The sequence below is a fragment of the Plectropomus leopardus genome, chromosome 16 (genome assembly GCF_026936395.1).
Source record: "Plectropomus leopardus strain MGB_pleo_1.0 chromosome 16, ASM2693639v1, whole genome shotgun sequence".
NCBI lineage: Eukaryota > Metazoa > Chordata > Actinopteri > Perciformes > Serranidae > Plectropomus > Plectropomus leopardus.
In genome coordinates this window covers 33,425,496-33,446,642 of record NC_142191.1, presented here as the reverse complement: position 1 = coordinate 33,446,642, position 21,147 = coordinate 33,425,496, and the positions used below count along the sequence as shown (strand labels likewise).

The 21,147-nt window shown below is 41.1% G+C and overlaps 1 protein-coding gene across 1 annotated transcript in view; it reads left to right on the top strand.

Annotated features, from left to right (window-relative positions):
• Nucleotides 1–2,495: 2,495 nt before the first annotated feature.
• Nucleotides 2,496–21,147, top strand: part of kcnk10a (potassium channel, subfamily K, member 10a) — a 45,233-nt gene continuing 26,581 nt past the window's right edge. The window contains exons 1-2 of the mRNA XM_042503398.2: nt 2,496–4,118; nt 8,790–9,175. Of these exons, the coding sequence (XP_042359332.2) occupies nt 4,064–4,118; nt 8,790–9,175 (441 nt within the window). The 5' untranslated portion in view covers nt 2,496–4,063. The remainder of the gene's footprint in view (nt 4,119–8,789; nt 9,176–21,147) is intronic.

Genomic DNA, 21,147 nt, shown 5'->3' with positions numbered 1-21,147 from the left:
GTAGTGAGAGTTAGGCACCACTCTTTCTCCTCTTCATGCTTTTGGGGATACTTTTTGTTGGTATGATGTATAACCTGTGTCAGATTTTTGGTGATGTCTCATGGTAATTGTACTACTTTGCACATCTGTAGTTTTGGGTGAAATGCAGTGGTGGGTGGGTGTAACAGAGTAAGAAATAACCTCTTTGTTGAATTTCTACAAAATTGGTGTGAATGTCATTAATATGTTACTTTGTCGCCATCTGGTGGTTAATTGCACAACTGCAAAGGTAGGGCTCAAAGCTGGCCACTGTAGTTACCTCAGCAAAGGAAAACTGAGCTGAAGGTGTGTGTCTGTGTTTAATGCTGCAATCAATGTTCCTTGTTTACTTCTTTAAAAGTTGTTCTAGAAAGTGTTTGTAACATGTGTTTTGACTATGAATATTACTCAAACTTATTGTGAAAGTAGATGTTTCTGTGTAGAAATTAGTAACTTTATTCACAAGCTCACTGCTTACACTGTTACTTGTGTTACTTGTTTTGGTTTGTACACTGTTACTTGTGTTACTTGTTTTGGTTTGTACACTGTTACTTGTGTTACTTGTTTTGTTTTGCACTGCTAGACTCGTACTTTTTATATTTTATATTTGTATCTTCTATTTTATCTGTTTTTTTTCTTTCTTTTCTGTATTTATGTTGCACCAACCCACCACAACAAATTCCTCGTATTGTGTTAACTATACCTGGCAATAAATCTTTTTCTGATTCTGAAGCTGCACTCTGCTTTTAAGCCGAGCAAATGCTAACTACCTTACCATGTGTCTGCTGCCCCGCTCGTGGTCGTGTTACACACGTTGCAGACGGTGATCTTTTGCCTCTGTGTTGTGCAGATGTGTGCCCTTTGCAGTTGCGTTATACAGTACTACACCATGTAGACCCAGTTTAATATGAGTTTTCATGTAATATTGTTACATTTAAAATGTAACTGTGAATGAATATTGTCATGTTTTTGTATTAAAGCAAAGCTAGAATACCGAAATGAACACAACCAGAAATGTATTTTATATTTTGTATTTTATAATATTATAAATATGCATTGATGTTTCTATTGCACAGAAGTCTAAAAATGCTTGAAAATATGGTACGCAAAAATCTATATTTTCACAATTCAATCACATGTTGGATAAAAATTTGTTAATTAGATATTATTTCAGGATGTCATTTAAAAACACTGCAAAAAAATAAAAACTCTCCTGAGCTGAAGATGGGTGGCCTTTGTAGTTTCATCATACAGTACAAATGACTGTGTACTCTTGATCTTTACACCAGCTGGAGAAAGAAAACCAGAGTGAGAGCAACCACTGTGTGGCTGTGATGTCAGTCCTGCACCATAGACACCAGAGCTACAGAGACACATCATCCATAGTCCAGCCAGATAGACACAACAGAGTTACACTGTTGCAATGCTGACCAGTTATAGCGGAGCCGTGACCAGATACACATGCATGGTTTTTAGTTGTGTGTGTGTGAGAGCGTAATTATATCAGTTGTGTGTGAATGGTTTTCAGTTGTGTGTGTGAATGATATTGGTTTCATATGTGAATGTGAGAAATAATTCTGAATAATGTCCCACACGGCCCCTCATATGTCTCCCTTTTTTTCAGGCACATATTAAATAGGCAGCTACAACGCTGTTAACCTACATCCGAGGTGTAAAAGTGCAATTGAACACAGCTTACAATGTTGAGAGAAGAGTTTTTTTTTATGTTTCCTTTGGTTTATCCAATTTTTTTCTCCGTTTGTATGAATATTCATTCTTCTTGTACTTTTTTTTTGCTGTGGATGTGTGGCAAGTTTGTTTATTGATTTTGGGGACTCTTATCTTACCTGTTGGAAACTGCGATTAAAAGACTCAATTCTAACTCAGAACCTGGATTTAAGTAAGAAGCAGTTTAGCTGACCCAATTTCCCCCCACTATCTCTGTCGGTGGAAAACGCCATCGGGCCGCGAGGGACCAATAAACGGTACGCTGCAGCCAGCGCCGCTGCTACGTACACGTGCACCACGCAGTGTGCAAAGGGCACCACGGTGCCGAGGGGGCACCAACTGAGCCGATCATCATAATAATCACAGGCCTAAATGATGAATTATTTTATTTTAAGTTAAGCTGAAGCACACAGGAAATAAGATAAGCCTATACTATACATATTTGCTCAAAATAGTCATGTGTTCCGGTCACGAGTCTCGTGACTTGCGTTATTGCGAAAGGCACTGGGACACGATAGTCTGCACCCGTTTGCTGTGTGTTTGCTGTGAGTTCACGAGTGGTGGGTAAGTGCACTCCTGGGACACTTCCTTTGGTAGTTTGCCTCCCCCTTGCTAGCTTCCACTCACTCCCCCTTTCCCTTTTTTTGGATAGTTTTGATAATTTACTTTGGAAGTGTTTTTATTAATTGGAAAGAGTTATTAAGAGCATAAATTGTAATAAATTTTCATACCTCCTCCTGTAATTTTGACCCGCATTCATTGCTCACTACTAATTCCTTCTTTTCCCTCCACAGACACTTCCAGTTTAAAATTATTTTTGCTTAAATAATTATTAATAAATAAATTCTGATTTGCTTTTGAACCACGTCTCTGTCTTGTAGTGCTTGAACCTGTGTTTGCCTTACTGCTTAGAACTGGGTAAAACTCCCTGGGTGAAAGTCCCTAGGTGGCGTTGTCTGGCTTGCAATTTGTATCATTATGTTACAGCCCCTTTATAATATAAAAGTACCCACTACCACATCGCCACACATGCACCAGTAAAGCCATAGCAAGTAGGGCACCTAAATGGCCAGCAGCGGCCCTGGCTGCAGCAACAGACTAAGGACTGTCCTCGGCGAGAGTGGACTCTGGACTCTGGACTCTGCAAGAAATCATTTTATGTCATTTTAGAGTTTGGGACTTTTAGCACATTCTAGCCTGTTTTTATTCTATACGTTACTTTTAATAAATCAAACGTTTTTTCTCTGAATCCCTGTCTGCATGTTGTTTGGTGTGTTGCTCCCCAATAGAAGACCACTCTTTTAAGTCACCACTTACACCTGTGACAATAACACCTCTGTAGCTCCTGCTGCATCATGAGGGAGTCAGTTCCTACTGACAAACACATAGCCACAGCATCATGTGACCTAGGAAAGACAAAAATATGTTTCCATTGCAGTTTGGACAAATAGGGCTTTTTTTCCCCCCAATTGCTTGAAATACCACCTCATGCAAACATAAAAGCTTTCTTGCGATCAATGGGACTTTTTTCAAAAACTGACATGATTCGTTGAACAGTTCAGTAGGTTTCATGGAAACCTGCCTAGTTCTCAACTAAGCTGGTAAGCAACTCAAAAACGAAGACTGCATTTATCATGAAGCTTGAAGCTGCAGCAATAGCAGTACTGTACTACCTGAGACACCATCATTTAAACATGGACTCTAAAAGACTTCTTCATAGACAGAGAGGGTTTTTTGTCCTTCCTGTTCTACAGCAAAAGTCAGATGCGTCTGCTTCGCTCGCTTGTCTCCTCTTGGCACATTGAGAGCTCTCTGATAACTGAGGTCGTGTCTTGTACTATGCAACCGCTTAGGCGTTGAAACCCAAGCAAAACCCACGAGAAACAGTCTGCGGAGAGAGAGGGAGAGGGAGAAACGCATCCTGAGCGCTGGTAGTGCAGAGTCGCTGCTGCGCTACATCCTGACGGAAATAGGCAACAGCCAAAACAGGAGAGAAGACAAAACATCACAATGTAAAGGTCGGGTTGTTGAACGGGGCTTGGTTTCCCGGTGCTCGCCCTCGGTGTGAACCACCTTCCACGCGATGCGGACAGCAGCGATGCGGCGCTGCTAAGCTGCGCGGTGGGTGAGGACAGACAGCAGAGGAGCCTCTCAGCCATTACAGCATCCAGCAGCAGCGCACAGCCCGCGGATTATGTGCTTCTACTCCTTCCCCTTCTCCATCCTGTCTCGGTTAAAGGAATCGACCGAAAAGATCCTGACAGATTAAAGACGTTTATTTCCCGCAGAAGCAGCGCCAGGAGCCAGAAGAATCAAGATGAAATTCCCCACTGAGAATCCGAGAAAGCCGGGGAGCATGAACCCCCCACCAGGTTAGACTGTCAATCCATTTTTATTTTTTATTATTATTATTATTCATAAGAGAAAAAGATTGCTGGAATTTTCCATTCTATTCTATAGTGAAATGGCTGGAAGTTCATCATTAGACCATCTATTAGTGCGTGTTTTCATTTGAAATGTGGAACTGCTCCTTTACACAGTGTGATTATTTGCAGCAGGCACCCAATGAAAGATTCATGCTGGGTAGAAATGGACTTTCCAGAGGAATAGGTCTGAGCAGAGGCTGGTGCTGATGCTGCATACTTAACTTTACTGCTGCAGCCACATCTTCATTGTGGCGCCCCCACTGCTCAAAACACAAGGGGGGCATGTGTTGGTGTGTGGATACCTGAGGATGATTCAGTGGGAGGAAAGAGAAAACAGGAGCTGATGATGGCCGCAGTGAGACTTTGCAGGGAACCTAATGTGCTGTCAGTAAACAAAAGCCTCAATGTGATGCAGTGTAGAGATGTTCACATTACCTCATCCACCACTGGCAGACCCCCCCCCCCCAAATCCTGCATGAGTGTCACGTCCTCCTACAGCGTCAGCAGCAGCAGTAGCACATGTTTACCCAGCTGTTGCAGCTTTCACAGGTGATTCATGTTCGGCACATGACCTTCGGCAGAAATATGGCAGCCCTCTTTCATTTTCACGTGTTGCTCCCACTCCATTAGTTCAGTGATTTCTGTCTTCACACCTGCATCACACAGGAAGCAGGTTCCTCCTCACACAGGTTGATTGGTTACATAAATCAAATCAGTCTGTCAGTGATGATGAGCGTGCTCAGTGTCAGTGAGATGTGGAACAGTGAAACCCACTGTTACATAACATAATTTAGTAAATAGATGGTGATGTGTAAAAATCCAGTGATGTTGTTTTGGTGGCAGTCAGTCACACTGGGAGCTAATTAACACTCAGGCAGGAGTAGAAGCTCAGCCAGCAGCCTGTGTTGGGGCTCACAGATAACTGAAAGCAACGCACGACAAGGTGTGACATTTAGCAATATGCTGCCTTTTTTATATTTATGCTGAATACTTTAAATTAATCAAACGAGTAAAGCCATTTCTATAATGGTAAACTCAAGGTCTGCTATCTTGCTGTTTCCAGAGCTTTCAGTCACACCTCACAGTCTTCTTCAGCTGTTGTCGCCTCTGACTTCATCCAGTGCGTCAGTAAGCTGCACCTGCTGCTGCTGATTTTCAAAGTCAAGAATGAACTTTGAGCTCACCCCAATCTACAAATATTTTCATCATAATGGGTCCTCCAGTTATCCCATCCACTGCTGAATCACTCCGGCTGTAACATGGATGACCAAAGTTACATCATCAAATTACTGCTTTAGTCTGACCAACAATTTAAAACTTTATCTCTCTGGGAGCACTTCAAAAAAATACAGATAAGGCCATCAAGGATAAAAATGTCCAAAACCTTTCATAAAAATACAATATGTCCCATTTTTTGGGCTTGAGTCTTTTAATGAACTTCAGTCCTAATCAAAACTATCAAATGATTAAACATTGTTGGGATTTTAACCCTTTAAATGCCAGTTTGAATACATGATGTCACTGCCGTTTTTGACAAAAAAAAAAACCCAAACAAAAAATGAGTTATTTTCGATATAATAAATGAGAGGAGACTGGGGGATTTTTTTTTTTATCACAGTCTTGGATATGTAAAAAAATAATTATCTTGATGCACTTATAGTTTCTTTGCAGAGGCAGATTAAAAATGTAGGACTTATTACAGCCACTTAGGACAAAAATGTCAACTTCCAAAAACTGCTATAAAAATATTACACATTAATATTTTTCACTTCTTGGGCTTAAATCTTTCAAACAACTTCAGTCCTGATCAAAACTACCAAACATTTATTTATTTTCAGGATCTTACCCCTTTAAATGCCAGTCTGATTACATGATGTCACTGCTCTTCATGAAAAATACATTTAAAAAATGACTTATTTTCAAAATAATAAATGAGGGGAGGCTGGGAGTTTTTTGTTTTTTTTTAAATCACGGTCTTGGATATGTCAAAGATTACCAACAACATTGATTTTGATGCATTTAAAGTTTTTTGTGCAGAGTCAGATTTATAATTTAGGACCTGTTAAAGCCATCAAAGACAAAAATGTCCACTTCCAAAAACTGGTATAAAAATTAATAATAATAATATATTAGAGATTAATATTTTTTTTCCACTTTTTGGGGTTTAGTCTTTTTATCAACTTCAGTCCTGATCAAAACTACCAAACATTTATTTATTTTCAGGATCTTAACCCTTTAAATGCCAGTCTGATTACATGATGTTACTGCTTTTCATGAAAAATACACCCAAAAAATGAACTACTTTCCATATAATAAATGAGGGGAGGCGTGGAGATTTTTTTTAAATCACAGTCTTGGATATGTCAAAGATTAGCAACAACAGTGATTTTAATGCATTCATGGGTTTTAGTGCAGAGTCAGATATATAATTTAGGACCTGTTAAAGCCCCTAAGGACAAAAATGTCCACTTCCAAAAAATGCTGTAAAATTATTACAGATTAACATTTTTTCCACTTTTTTTCAGTTAAATCTTTCACTTCAGTCCTGGTCAAAACTACCAAACATTCATTTATCTTAAGGATTTTTAAGTTTAAATTATAGTGTGAATAAATTATGTCATCGTTTTTCATGAAAAAAACACACAAAAGTAAGTTGGGTTTTTTTGATGCATTTATAGTTTTTTGTGCAGAATCAGATTTATAATTAAAAATCTCTTTGATCCATTAAGGACAAAAAATTGTTTTTCTAAAAAAGTGCTGTAATATTATTACAGAATAATGTCTTTTCCCCCCACTTTTTCCCTTCTACTCCCTCTTTACACACGACTGTCCCCCTATCCACCTGTCCAACATCACTATTAAATTTGTCTTGAGACCACCACCGATATCGAACAACAATGAGACGCCTACAGGGAGGAGGTACAACATCTGGCAGAGTGGTGTTTCCATAACAACCAGGCCCTTAACAACACAAAAACAATGTAAATGGTGATAGAAAACATCAAGCACTTGGCCATCTGCACGCTGGGGGAAGAGGGAGAGAGGGTGGAGTCTACACCTCTCACCTGGTCCACGCACATCTCTAACCAGATGGCTTTATTTTGGGATGCTGAAACAGGCTCACCTCCCACAACAACTGGTGGTTAACTTCTATTGTGCCACCATGAAGAGCCTCCTGACCTGCTGCTGCACAGTGTGGTACAGCAGCTGCACAGAAGACAAGAGGGACCTGCAGCATGTGGTGAAGGGAGCTAAGCATGTCACTGGGACCACACTGCCACTCCTGAGTGACATTTACACTGACCGACTGAGCAAGAAAGCCGGTGGCGTCTGTGGTGTCGTGGTTTGCGCTGTTGCTTCACATCAAGAGGGTCCCTGGTTTGATCCCGGGGTGAAACAGGGTTTGGTCTGTGGGTGGGGGCCCTTCTGTGTGGAGTTTGCATGTTCTCCCCGTGTCTGCGTGGGTTCCCTTCGGGGTCTCCGGCTTCCTCCCACAGTCCAACCTGCAGCTCAGGTTGATTGGTGACTCTAAATTGTCCTTAGGTGTGACTGTGAGCGTGAAAGGTTGTCTGTCTATATGTGTCGGCCCTGCGATAGTCTGGCGACCTGTCCAGGGTGTACCCCACCTTCCGCCCGATGACGGCTGGGATTGGCTCCAGGCGGTTACGGAAAATGAATGAAAAAAAGGACTGAGCAAGAAAGCCAGCTGTATTAAATATAAACTGAAAAACAGCTGCTTTCCCAAAGCTGTCACCTCAGTGCTGCATGTCTGCCCCGTCTCTCCCTTCCTATTCTTTTCATTTGTTAAAGGTAGGAACACCCCAAAAAAAAATCTAAAAAAAACCCCACATTTCATTGTTTTCTGAAATGTTATAGTGTTCTTGGGATATAATAAATAGTGTTTTTGAGAAATGTTATTTTGTTCAGTGAAATGTTGTAATGTTTTGGGAAATGCTGAAGTGGTTTTGGAAATGTTGTTTTATTCCAGGAATTTCTACCTTCTGTGCCACTGTAAGCCACTGTATGACTACTAAACTGTCTTTCACATGTAAAATATGCAGAGTGGTCCTTTAAATACAATCACTCTGTGGATAAAAACAAATGAAATAGTTACAGGATGTTTATACGTTTAGACTGGTAGCTTTTACTGTTGTCTGTTGTCATGTCTTTGTGTTGAGGAGCGCCTCCTGTTGTGTTTTGCAGCAGAGGAGTTTGTGTGAGCAGAGAGGTTGTTGCAGCAGCCGTGTGAAACGCTCAGCATCACACACTATACTACACTATACACTACGGCTTAATGGCTGTTGTTAAAGCACATTAATCTTCTGTCTTCTGCCTGCGAGCCCTGACGCAGGCGTCCCTCACTTTTATCAAACATGCAAATATGAATCATAGAAATGATGGCTTCCTCAGGTTAAATGAAATGACTGAAAACTCTTTTTGCTTGAAGGTATTAGCAGATATTTTAAAATCAAACAAGCTGTCCTTGTTGGTGCTCGTCTAAGAGTTCATTCACACTGTTAACATTTAGCCTTTCAGAGCATCATCAGCAGGAAGTGTCAGTGTAATGTGCACATGCTATAGCACACATCACAGTCGTTCATTTGTCCTTTGTTTCAGTGGAAGTCCAGACCAACCTGATCCCCCCCAAGAAGATGCAGCCAGGCATGCTTCAGTCTAGCCTGGTGCACGCCAGCGTGGCCACCATGCAGAACCCGATGGGTTGCTCTCTGCCACGGCTCTCTGTCTCCTCCCGCCCCCCCAGCATGGTGACCAGCATGGAGGCAGTGGCTGACGGCACGGCCTCCTTCACCATGATGAAGCTGAAGACGGTGCTGGCGGTGTTCGTGGTGGTGGTGGCCTACCTGGTGGCAGGGGGCTTGGTGTTCCGGGCGCTGGAGCAGCCATTTGAAAACAACCAGAAGATCACCATCACGGCAGAGAAGGCAGCCTTTCTTCACAAACACCCGTGTGTGTCCCCGGACGAGCTGGAAGCTCTCATCAAGGTAAGAGCAGCCATTGGTCGATACTGCAGCTTTTCCACAGCCCTGGATGTGGTCCCCAGTGAGGACTCAGTTCTACTGAAACCTAAGCTTCATATCGATCTAACTCCATTCAAGCTCCACACACACACTACACACTCCGCAGCTGCCCTGGAATCGGATACAGACCACACTGAGCTGTCTAGTACATACAAAGTGTCGAGTTTTAAGGGCTCCCTTACATCCTTCCAAACTCCTTGAGGTTGTTTGAATCTTAAAATAAAATTATCCGGAGATGTTGCTGTATGGATTCAAGGCCTAAATGTGACAATTAGTCGATTGTCTGAATCTCTTGGTTTTTATCTGATGGTTGGACAAAGAAAGATTCCTTAGTGATGATCTTTTTCCCTCTTCCTCTTTAGGATTTTATTGACTAAATGGTTAAATTAGTTAAATCAACACATCAATTTAAATAAATAATTAATGATGATTGTTAGTCATTGCCTAAGCTGAGCCTAGCTTTATTTTCTTAATTTTTAATTTTTTTTATTGAGTTTTGTCCTTTTTGGTGAACAATAGAAAAAGAGTTCAGAACAAACAGCATGAATGTTAGTGACAGAAGTTTTGCATAAAATAAAAGCCAAGATATCATAATACGAGACCAAATGACAAAGGGACACTGCAGTTACCGTGTTTTAAGCAAGGTGGAGACAGGGTGTCCATAAACAGGCAGTGAGTGCTGGCAAATGCAGGCAGGGCAATTTTTCCAGAGGAAAACACTCTGTGATCATCTCAATGTGACGTTTGTCATGTTTCCATAACATAAAGATATTCACATGCAAGGGATATTGTACAGTCAGCCAGGACACACACAGCAGCACAGCTGCAACAGCTGCAGCAAACAGAGAGGGGTCATCTGCAAAACCACACTTTTTTTTTCAATATATTGCAAATTTCCATCCAATATGTCAATATTTTAATGTAAGACCAGACATGAGTGTAGGTCCCTGATGAGATTTTACATCTTAGGCACAGTGGTGACAGCAGGGCATTCATCTCTATCTTTTGTTGGGAGAGACTTGCTAACAGTGCATGTTTCAAACTGCAGCAGTCTAGCACAGTTACACACTGATATCATCTTTGTATGGTTCCATATTAAAGCCCATTTATCCTCATCAATGTTTACCAACAGCCTGCACATCCAGCACCTCAGTCTGGCTCAAGACATTAGAGATATAAGATCTGGGTTGTTTAGTTTGACCCTGGATAAGTTAGTTATCTACTGCTCATGTTTGAGTATTTATATTAAAAATAGTTTAGCTAGTCATAAAATGTCAAACCTGGAGGTATCTAAAATATAATGCTGTGAGATGTTGTTTTGTGTAGCAGCTTTTAAAGCAGTTGGTCAGTGTGACTGCTTTGAAGGGGATTGGGTTCTCCACCAGGTGGCAGTGTAACCTGGGCTCTACATGCTGTGTGACTGAACAGTATGGAGTAAAGAACCATGAAAAGTCAATGTTGTTGTTTTTTAAATATTCTGGCAGTATGGTGTTGTTGAGTCTGTTCAGTCAGCAGAGCGGTACAGAGAACCTCAAAGCAACAAGCAGCTCACAATAAGTCCAGACAGACACCTGAAATATGCCCTCCTGTGGTTTGGGGCAGGCAGGAGGACGTCAGCTGCTGCAGGAGTGGGAGTTCAGTTGTTGTTAGGTATTAACAAAACAGAGTACCTGTAGAATATCCAGGAACTTAATAAAACACAAGTGACAGCTGAATAGTCGCTGATTTGACCTCACACAAGGTCCCCAGAGAATACTGGTCCTGCATGAATAGGGTGTAATGCTTCCTGTGTGGCACAATTTCTTTGTATGAATGAGGGGCCTGGTGATAAACCGAGGGCTCTCTCAATGTCCACCAATGCGTTTCCAAAAAGAAATTGATGGCTGATATGGGCTTCAGATCACCATTAGCAGGGATGACACAAAATTACAATATTCAGTTATGACCAAAGGTAAAATGGACACCATGACACTTTTTTGTAATGGCTCCATCTCTGAAATGTTCAAGGCCCCAAACTGTAGCAGTGTACCAAGTGTCTTGTTTTCATGAAACAGTGAACAGAAACATCACATATCACCTGGACTATTAGGAGCTGTTCAATAAGGGTTAAACTTATTTTGCAAGCTGAGTCAAGATGGGGTCTGAGAGAGAAGCTGATGGTTTAGATGATGAAATCATAGATATTTGTAAAGGGCAACGGGAGAGAAGCAGTGTAATTATATATCAGGTGTTATGGCTGTATCTAAGGTTCCTGTGTTTGAGGACAGATCGGTTTAGGGCAGAGGGTGATTAATTTTGTCTCTATGCATATATGTTTTAAGAATGTCTGCATTTTAAAGCAGTGATATCTAAGGTTGTCTAAAACAAGCCACATAACACAGTGGATCAGCTGCAGATATTGAGAGAGACAGTAAAAATCTGTCTGATCACTTTTCAGATGTTCAACTGCAAACGTAAATGTGCTTTTTAGAATTGATTATCAACTGTTGACAGAACTCATTTGTGCTCCAAATTTACACACAGTCATGGTTGTCCAGAGTGTGCTCTGGCATTAAAAATGAATATTTCGAAACCCACCACTAGCTTACACAAAGTAGCAAGCTAGTGCAACAGTACAGTTACAGAACTATTTTTGTTGGCCGTTGAAAAAATGGACGCAGCTACTGTGATGTGACCTACTGATTTGTGGACTCCTATTCTGAAGCCTTGAATTCGGCATTTAAACAGTCGCCTTCTTGGATTTACTCAAAGTGCTCAGCTCTAATAATAGTTTTTATGCATAACTTTGGGTCTTAATAAGATGTAAACAGCAGAGTGAACAGGTTCAGAATACACATAAAGAGAATCGCAAAAATGCTGAAATTTAGCTCAGAGGGTTAACTTTAAAAATTCCCAGCTTCAAAAATATTCTGAGTACAGGTATATGTTTAATACAAGTTTCAACATGATTTTTTTTTTTTCAAGAAAATCTGTCTTACCTAAATCTTACCCAAGAATGACCCTGCAGGCTTAGTAGGCAACATACCAGCGTTGACTTCATTTTTCGTCTTCGGAGGTTGCTGCCTGGTATCACAAACAAAATAAACAAACAAACAAATAATAACCTGTATTTGGTTATTACTGTTAATTCATAAATGGTGCTTGCCCTGCGGCTTTGTGCCTATGACCAAATTGAAGTCATTCTGATATTCATGACAACAGCAGTCCCTTTCATGAGATGTTGCTTTATTGTTATTAATTACTTATTGATATCTATGTGAAAAAGTTCAAACCAGGACTTGAAGTCTGTGGAGTATCTACAAGACTGTAGCGAAGTCAAACTTTTTAGTCAGAGTTTGACTCTGTGAGGATGAGGTGGAGCAGTTGTGTCCTTGTGTGGTTGCCCTTCAGTTGGCCTCACAGCTTCTGTCAGGCCAGAGCAGCTCATTACACTGCCGCTCCATCTGGCAGGATGGACACTTGCAGGGCAGACTGCCGCTGAGTGCGATGCCTCCTCCTGACATCAGTCTGCACCTCAGCCTTGATTTACGGACTGAGTGGGTGGAAAACAAAGCAGGGTGCCGTGATGAAAGAAACTCATACAGGTGGATGCCGTCTGCTATCTGAGACACAGCAGCTGCAGTAAACATGTTTCGAGGAGTAACAGAACAGAGTAAACACACAACATGTCCCTGTTTCATTATGTAACAAACAAACAGCCGTAACACTTGCTTCAACAAAGACACACGGGCTGGTTGAGTAGGACGTTATTCTCGTATTTGCGCTATGGCAACACTAAACAAACCTGAAATGAACACAGTTTACTATCTTTATTGTTTATTTCTCCAGGATTGTAAACAGACTGTCGTCTTTGCTTCTGGTCTTTTGTTCTGGACTCATCCTCATAGTGGGTATAATGGAAGTGTGTTTCAGACACCTGAAGGAAAAGCCAGTGTAAAAATGAATGTGACAGCAGTCTAATTTTCCCAGTGTAGTATGCAAATATTCTATTTTGTAAGTCTTGCACGTAGTTTCAGACATTTCTCAATAGTGCAGTGTACCCTACCCCCTCAATACGTCTACATATTACAATTTATTACTTAATTACGCTAATTACCCCTTCTGGGGCATAGACTGTCGAAAAGAGTTCTCAAAGCATCTAGTCCCTCATCCACCGTCTCCAACAGTGCTCAGGCTGTAGCTTTGACTGCCCTGTGTCATAAATCTTCTTGATGAAGGTCTATGTTCTCTCTGGGCCAGGATTTCTTGTTCTACTCCTGTTGTATCTGTAGCTGTTGGGGTTTTTAACGGGAAGCGTAGCTAACCCTTTGCCCAGCCCTCCTCTTTACTCATCCGGGCTTGAGACTGGCAATGGCAGAGTTGCAGTGGCAGAATTACAAGTTATTGCTATTTAGATATCCTTCTGGATCTGTTGTTGATGTTCTGGAATGCTGGTACTGTAATGTCACAAAAAGCACGTGGTGGGTTGATGCCACACTCGGTTATTTTTAGGCAACAGCAGCACATGGCAACCAGTGCCACAAACGCACATGCTGGCAAGGATGTTAGGATTAGGGGAAGGAGACAGATGGTAACGTATAGACAAAAAAACACCACATTCAGGTGGGAAGGGAACACCAGACAATAAAATCTGTTATTTTTTGGACCAATCCATCACCCTTACCATCCACCTTATGTTATATTTTCATCGGCAGCATTTCAACCCGACACCATCCTGTGAGGGGCCGTGTGGGACATCATTCAGAATTACGTCTCACATTCACATATGTGACCAATCTCATTCACATACACAACTGAAAACCATACACATACACAAGTGAAAGCCATACAAACACAAAACTACAATGCTCTTACACAACTGAAATTATCATACTCACACACAACTAAAAACCATACACACACACAACTAAAAAACCACACACACACACACACACACAACTGAAATGCTTTCACTCACACAACATGCTCTGACACAAACAACTGAAATTATTCCGCTCACATACACAACAGAAAATCATTTACACACACTATTGAAATGCTTTCACAAAACATACTGAAATCTCCTCACACACACTATTGAAATGCTTTCGCAAAACATTGTGAAATCTGCTCACAATACTATTAAAACATGCTCACATAATATAATGAAAGGCGTTCACACATTGGTGAAATGCTCCTATGAACACAATCGAACATTTCAGCAGAAACGGAGTTTCTACTGATATGAGTTTCACACAGGCGGAGTCAACCTGGAAGGTAAACAGCTTAAAGAGCTAGTGAAGGAAAGCCAGAACGGCTGCTATTTGTTCATTTGCCCTATGGGTTGTCCACTCAACAGTCTACAAGTAATCTAGCCGAAGCAGCGATGTTGCTTAACATTTGAGCCGCGGTGGAGATTATTAGAACACTGTCAAATGCCACAGCAGTTGGGCAACAACCCATGGAGCCGGCGCACTGGATAGTCACTTAGCATCACTCGTCCCTTCACACCAGTGAAACAACATGCTGCCATCAGCTGCAGCTCCAGTCACACCACTGTGTCCTGTCTGGACGTGAGCGTCAGACATTACACTGCATGGTGTTACAGTGCATTACATCCGTCCACGCTGCATCCATAAAAATGGACCTCTGTTACGTCATGTAAAGATTTCCTCACAGATCAGTGGTGCACTCAGAGCTCAATCAGAGACAGAACCACTGAAAAGATGTCTGAGCGCTTGAAATGACTGTGCATGAGTTTAATAATTTCAGTCGTTTGTGTAAGACCATTTTAGTTGTGTGCGTGACAGCATTTCAGTTGTGTATGTGAATCAGACAGCCCGTCATACTGTCTTGCCATCTGCTAGCATATAATAACACTGCACCAGGTTGTGTCCATCCGCATTCTCAGCTGACGCCCTCTAGCAGTATTTCACACACGTGAAAGGTGCCTTCTGGCATCATGCACCTACACCAAAAGCACCATCAAAAAAGGATGGAGTAAAATATTGATATTTATACTGGCACTATAAATATGGATATTTTCATTAAAACATACAGGCACTCTGAACGTCCCCCACATAAAGCCTGTTGCCATTTTGACTTAGCAGAGTCACTACTTTATGGTTCCTCTAGGAGGCCCTTATCAAATGAATGAGGGTAAAAGTGAATGGAAGAGGAAGATGGGGAAGATGAAACACTTTGTATAAGGACCACATCTAGAATGCCTTATGGGTAAAACATTGAATAATGCATTTTAAGCTCCATCAGTCAACCTCTACTCTATAACTAGTCAAGAGCATCCAGAAGACACTTAATAATAATAATAATAATAATAATACATTGTTTTTATTTAACGCTTTTCTGGAACTCAAAGTCGCTTTACAGATATGTAGCCCTGGCTTAAAACTAGGGATTAAAACAAGTAGTTCCTAATAAAATAGATTAAAATAATGAGTAAGGTAAATAAACTGAAAGTATTTCAGTTTAATAAAGAAAGAAAAATAGTTAATGTAATAGTTTTGTGTGTGTGTGTGTGTGTGTGTGTGTGTGTGTGTGTGTGTGTGTGTGTGTGTGTGTGTAGGTGAGCGTGTGTGTGTGTGTGTGTGTGTGTGTGTGTGTGTGTGTGTGGGTGAGTGTGTGTGTGTGTGTGTGTGTGTGGCGTGTGTGTGTGTATCGGCCAGCGTCTTGTGTGGCGTGTGTCTGTAGATAGGGGAAAGAGAGGATACGGTGGCTCTCGACAGCAGTCCTCTCAGAGGTCCGAGCGCAGTGTGGAGAGTACGTCGCTGTCTTTGCGCTCCGGCTCGGGTTTACTTTCCGCGGTGAACCACATTGATGAGCTGTAATTAATGTGACCAATGAAGAGGGACTGATGTGTGGATGTAGGTGTATTATATGTTTGGTTGTTTGTATAAGGTGTTTGTAGAGATTACAAGTTTAAAGGAACGTTTCTTTTAAGTTTAATTCAAGTTTGTCTATTTAAATATCGTGATTGAAAAAGGTACAGTTTCATAACAGAGCTATTAAATGCACTTAACTGTTGCTTTCAGGCTAGTCAATGCGTGGGCAACACAAAAATTCCTTTCAGTGCGACATGACATCATTTTATGTTACTCTCACTGCTCACCTCTCTCTTTAACTTTTATTAGATGTCTGTCTGAAGATCAGAGGATGTTGCAGAGGATGAAAGCCACTGGTGAGAAATGGCCCTATACATCTTGTATAACCATACTATCCTAGCCACATCTTTGATGTCATGTTCATGACACACCAAATTTAAAGCTGCACTATATTTCTGTATTAACGAAGAAATGACTGATATTTGAAAGGTGTCACTCAGAATGACAAACTGTTTCTGGGGGAAAAAAAACAACAACCAAATTTGATGAACTTAAGTGTATACTACCTGCCCAGCAACACACAGAGATGAACTAAAAAAAGTAATTTTTTTAACTTAAGAGCCCAATATTTCCTTCAGGGGCTGCTGGAGACCAAAACGAAGCTAATGGGAAACATGCTACTAAATGAATGTTGCTCTCTGGTTTACATCTGCTGGATGTAAACAGGAAGCTGTTAGCATACATGTTGTCTCTAAAAAACCTAAAAAGAAATAATTATAAAAAGGATATGCTTTTATTTGGACTGTAGCAAAATCTGCTTCCATCTCCAGGCCCCCATGGTGAACCTTAAAAAACAACTGTTCCTCCACAACGAATATGCAGTAAAATACTGCACTATGGAAACTAATTTCTGTTGTATTGGGTTCAGCACAGTCAAGACAGGTCACTCCAAAATTAATAACTGTATTGTTATACATATTTTTCTTTTCGCCTGCAGTGCTATCTATCAGTCAAGCCTGTTTTGATATGAGATATTGAGATGTAGACATGTCTGCTGTCTCTCAAAATGGAACTAAATGGCATTCAGCTTGTGGTGCTGAAGGCAAAAAAATACAGTTAAAAAACTCAACCTTGTTGTGTGCAGTTATATGCAGGGACTATTTTCTTTCCACTTAACTTTAACCACCAACCCTATCACCGCCCATGAGAGAGCTTGCATCTAAGGGAGGCTCCTGTTTGTGACTGTGGGAGATGCAAACATTAATGGCGTCCTCTTCAGCTGAGCTCAAACGTAAGCTAGCTTAGTGGTGCTGAGTAGATGCACGCTTCTGTCTGCGCGTTGACATGAAGTTAAAGCTCAGAACAATGAAGTAGGAGCACTTCCTTGTTTTGGTGCAACATCATAATTATTAATTTTTTTCTTTTTTTTTTCTAGTGGTTTGCATCAGCATAATACCTTTAGTCAGAGTATTTGAAGGGTTGGTCCACCATTTAATAAATAACAAAGAAAGGATTTTATGTTTGAAACACTCCTGTGAAGCTGTGAAATGACCTCACCATTTTTCCATCTCCAGAATTTAATCTAAATTTTGAGGGTTATTTTAGCCCCCTTTCTGAACCACAAGGAAGTACAAAGGCTCTGAAAGCTCAGTGTTTGATTGAAAGCCCCATGGCCGCCAAAATCAGCCCGTACCAGTCAGCTTTTACAAAGAGAATAGTCTTAAGTCTTTTTAAGTGTCTCTTAAATGTAGAGATCATTGTCAGTTTATTTATCATATTGCCAGGTACATATCATAAAGGAGGTGGGATGTTCACAATTAATGAAACCAGGGGTGCAGCCGCATCTGCTCCATGGTGGCGCGCTCTTTGGGGTTTAGAGCTAAACATCCATTCAAAAAATCATGGCAGTCTAAAGGAGAGAGGACAGAGAACGAAGCAAAGATTATTATGTTGGTAGGTGAAGTTATTATTAGAAACAAATTATTAATACAATGCCTGAGTTTTGGTTCTAACACCAGTGTTGTCTTACCTTTGGACAGCGTATGGCTGAATTTAATTTTGTTGCGGAGGAACTTGGAGGTGCTAAATTGCTTGTGTCCATCCACAATTTCATAAAGTAGTGCGCCTAGCTGCCAGACTGTGGTGGGTTCAGCCTCATACTCCCCGTGCGCTTTGAACTCTGGAGGTACGAACGCAGAGGTTCCTACAATGCACAGATGGAGACAGAAGGAAAGAGAGGATGAAGAGTAAGCTTTAAATGAAAATCACCACACAATGGATCAACATATGGATGAAGAGCAGGAGCAGAGAGTAGATGTCATACCAGAAAAGCTGCGGAGAGGTTCGTTATTAATGAAGCAGCCACATCCAAAATCGATAATCCTCACTCGAGGAACATCAGAGCCAGTCTCAACGAGGACATTTTCAGTTTTAATGTCCCGATGAAAGACTTTGAGAGAGTGCATTTGGATTGCTCCCTCCACCAGCTGTTTCATGATGTCCTGTGACACAGATAAAGAGAAAAAGATGAGTTATAGTGGAAAAAAAGGGAGTGTAAGGTGGTGCAGCTTTTACACAAAAATGTTTCTTGCGTTCAAACCAGCTTTTCGTACCTTAGCCTGGTCCTCGCTCAGGGGACCTTTGTCTTCAATAAAGCTTAACAGATCCATAGAGGGAACTGGTCTCTCCATGACCAGGAGAAGCTCGTGTTCCAGATCAAACCAGTCCAGCAATGTCACGGCCGCAGATCTCCCCAATGACTCAGGTCCACCAGCCACTCTGAGCATGAGGTACACCTCCAGGGGGATCAAGTGTATCACTCCATCAAGAACCTGACAGAAACAATACACAGAACATAGCTTGTCTTTTAATTGGGGCTGTCAAACAATGATTTTTTTAAAATCACAAATAATTGCAGAATTCCAATAATTAATCATAATTAATTGCATTTTAATCACATTTTTAAGAGCTGAAATTCATATTGACAAGGAAAAACAGGGATGCCAGATTTGCTTGGTTAGGAATCAAATGACAGCAAAAAAAATGCATGAGACTCGCAAAAAGTGGGAACTCAGTGCCCATTTTCATTCAGATATCTTGAGGTCAGGGGGCAAGGGATCCCTGTGAAGTGACCTATTTTTTCAATGGCAAATTTCTGCCGAGCTTTGGAGCTTTGGAGCGATTTAAAAAAAAAAAGTTACAGACCTTATACGCATCACGATTAACCTGTTAATGCTAATGTGGTTGTGTTTGTGTGATTTCCTCATCAACAACAAGGGAACAAGAAAGTGAAAAAAAGGATCAACAATGATAGTTGGTGCTGAGACATCAGATGGAATTACTTACCAGTGGTTCATACTCCACATCAACTTTGGGGATGTGTTTGATCGCCACCTACAGGACAGAATCAACAGTGCTTTGGTTAGCATAGGGAGCGATGACTGTTAGTGTATATATCCTTTATCTAACCAGGTAACAGACTCATTGAGATTTAGAATCTCTTTTTCAAGAGTATGTGTAATGTGAGAGTACAGACATAATACTTACTGGTAAATCGTCACTTCTTCTTATTCCAGCATAAACTGAACCGAAGCCTCCTTCTCCAAGCATGTGGAGCTGCAGGTATGCGGCCTCAAATGTAGCTGCACACACAAACACACAACACAAATGTTTTATCATTGTTGTGAGAAACGTCTAATACTGAGCCTATTTATATCTGGCAATACCATGTGTCTTGGGTGATCTGATCACAAATGGACAGCACTAAATACAAGAGTAAATACAACTGTAAATGACCACTAAGATGCATTGTGATCAGATCATTTAAACCACCATTTCTGTAGTCGCCGCACAGTGGAATTACACCATGAATGACCCCCTGCAGCTGAAAAAGACTTTTTACTATTGACTTACACAGTGAAGGATACATCTGCCGATCAGAGGAACTCTTTTGAATGTCTCAACCTATGCATTATGACTTGTTTCAGTAGGGAAATACATTTTTTTGCGGTCCTGCTGAGAGTTAGAGGCAACAAAACAACTCTCATGTCTGCACTGTAAATATTAAGCTAAAAAATACCTATGTGCATTTCTTAAGTTCCCCTAACGTGTTAACAATGTTGTTTCTGTCATCTAAAACCACGGTGTAAAAAAATATATATGAGGAAGTACTATGCAGGTTTATTAGCTAGATTATTTGCTGGTGGTAGGGAGGTGTTGTATGTGTGCTCACATACACTCATTTAATTTTGTTTGACACTATTAGCTTACCTCTGCTGGTAGTGTCTAAGTCGATTGCACTCCTAACGTTTTGTTGGGAGGTTGAAGGGCTGCTGGAGCTCGAGGAGACTTCACAGCTGATGTCCCCTCTCGTCTTCTGGGTCTCCGTTGCTGGCAGCTGCTCAGCAAGGGCCTCATTATGATTGTCAGTCCATGTGAATTCCTCCACTGACGCCTTGGTGGGTTCATCAGTGTTGGTGTCACCGTTTCCACCCCTCTGTTTCTTAGTGGGGATGTCTGTTGAGGTGTTGGCCTTTCTCTTGGTCCCCTTGGCCGGCACAGTCTCCACTGTCACCTCCAGGGACTCGCTGGCACCCCGCTGCCTTTTAATGTTTGGCTCTGGGTGATCAATGCCGCCCTTCCTTTTTCTGCTTGTCACCCTAGAGTCTTCTCCCAGGCAGTTGTTGGGTTTGCCGGTGCCACTGTTCACTATAAATACAAGAGTTAAGAGAAACTTGTTGATATTGGATGGTTCTGCAAAAGTCTATGTTAAGTTCAACACCATTGTTGTGTAATGTTCAATCCCATCAGTTTCAAATTCAATATTCTTCCTACAACATGTGGACATGGGAAATACTGTATGTTAAAGATTGTCAGAAACAAAAGCGAATTTTGGGTCCATAATAGGACACAAAGTTTGATCTTCTGTGTGAAAGTCAGATGTTCAGCATGCCTATCCAACACCTCAATGGCTATACCTTTATCAGTGGTGCAAACTAAATACATTTAAGTAGCCTAATGTACTTACAGGGATACTTCACCCACAAAATAACCATTTAGCATCAATTAGTCATGCTTACTTACCTTCAGTTTGTGAAGATAGCTTTGTTGGTGTCTTAG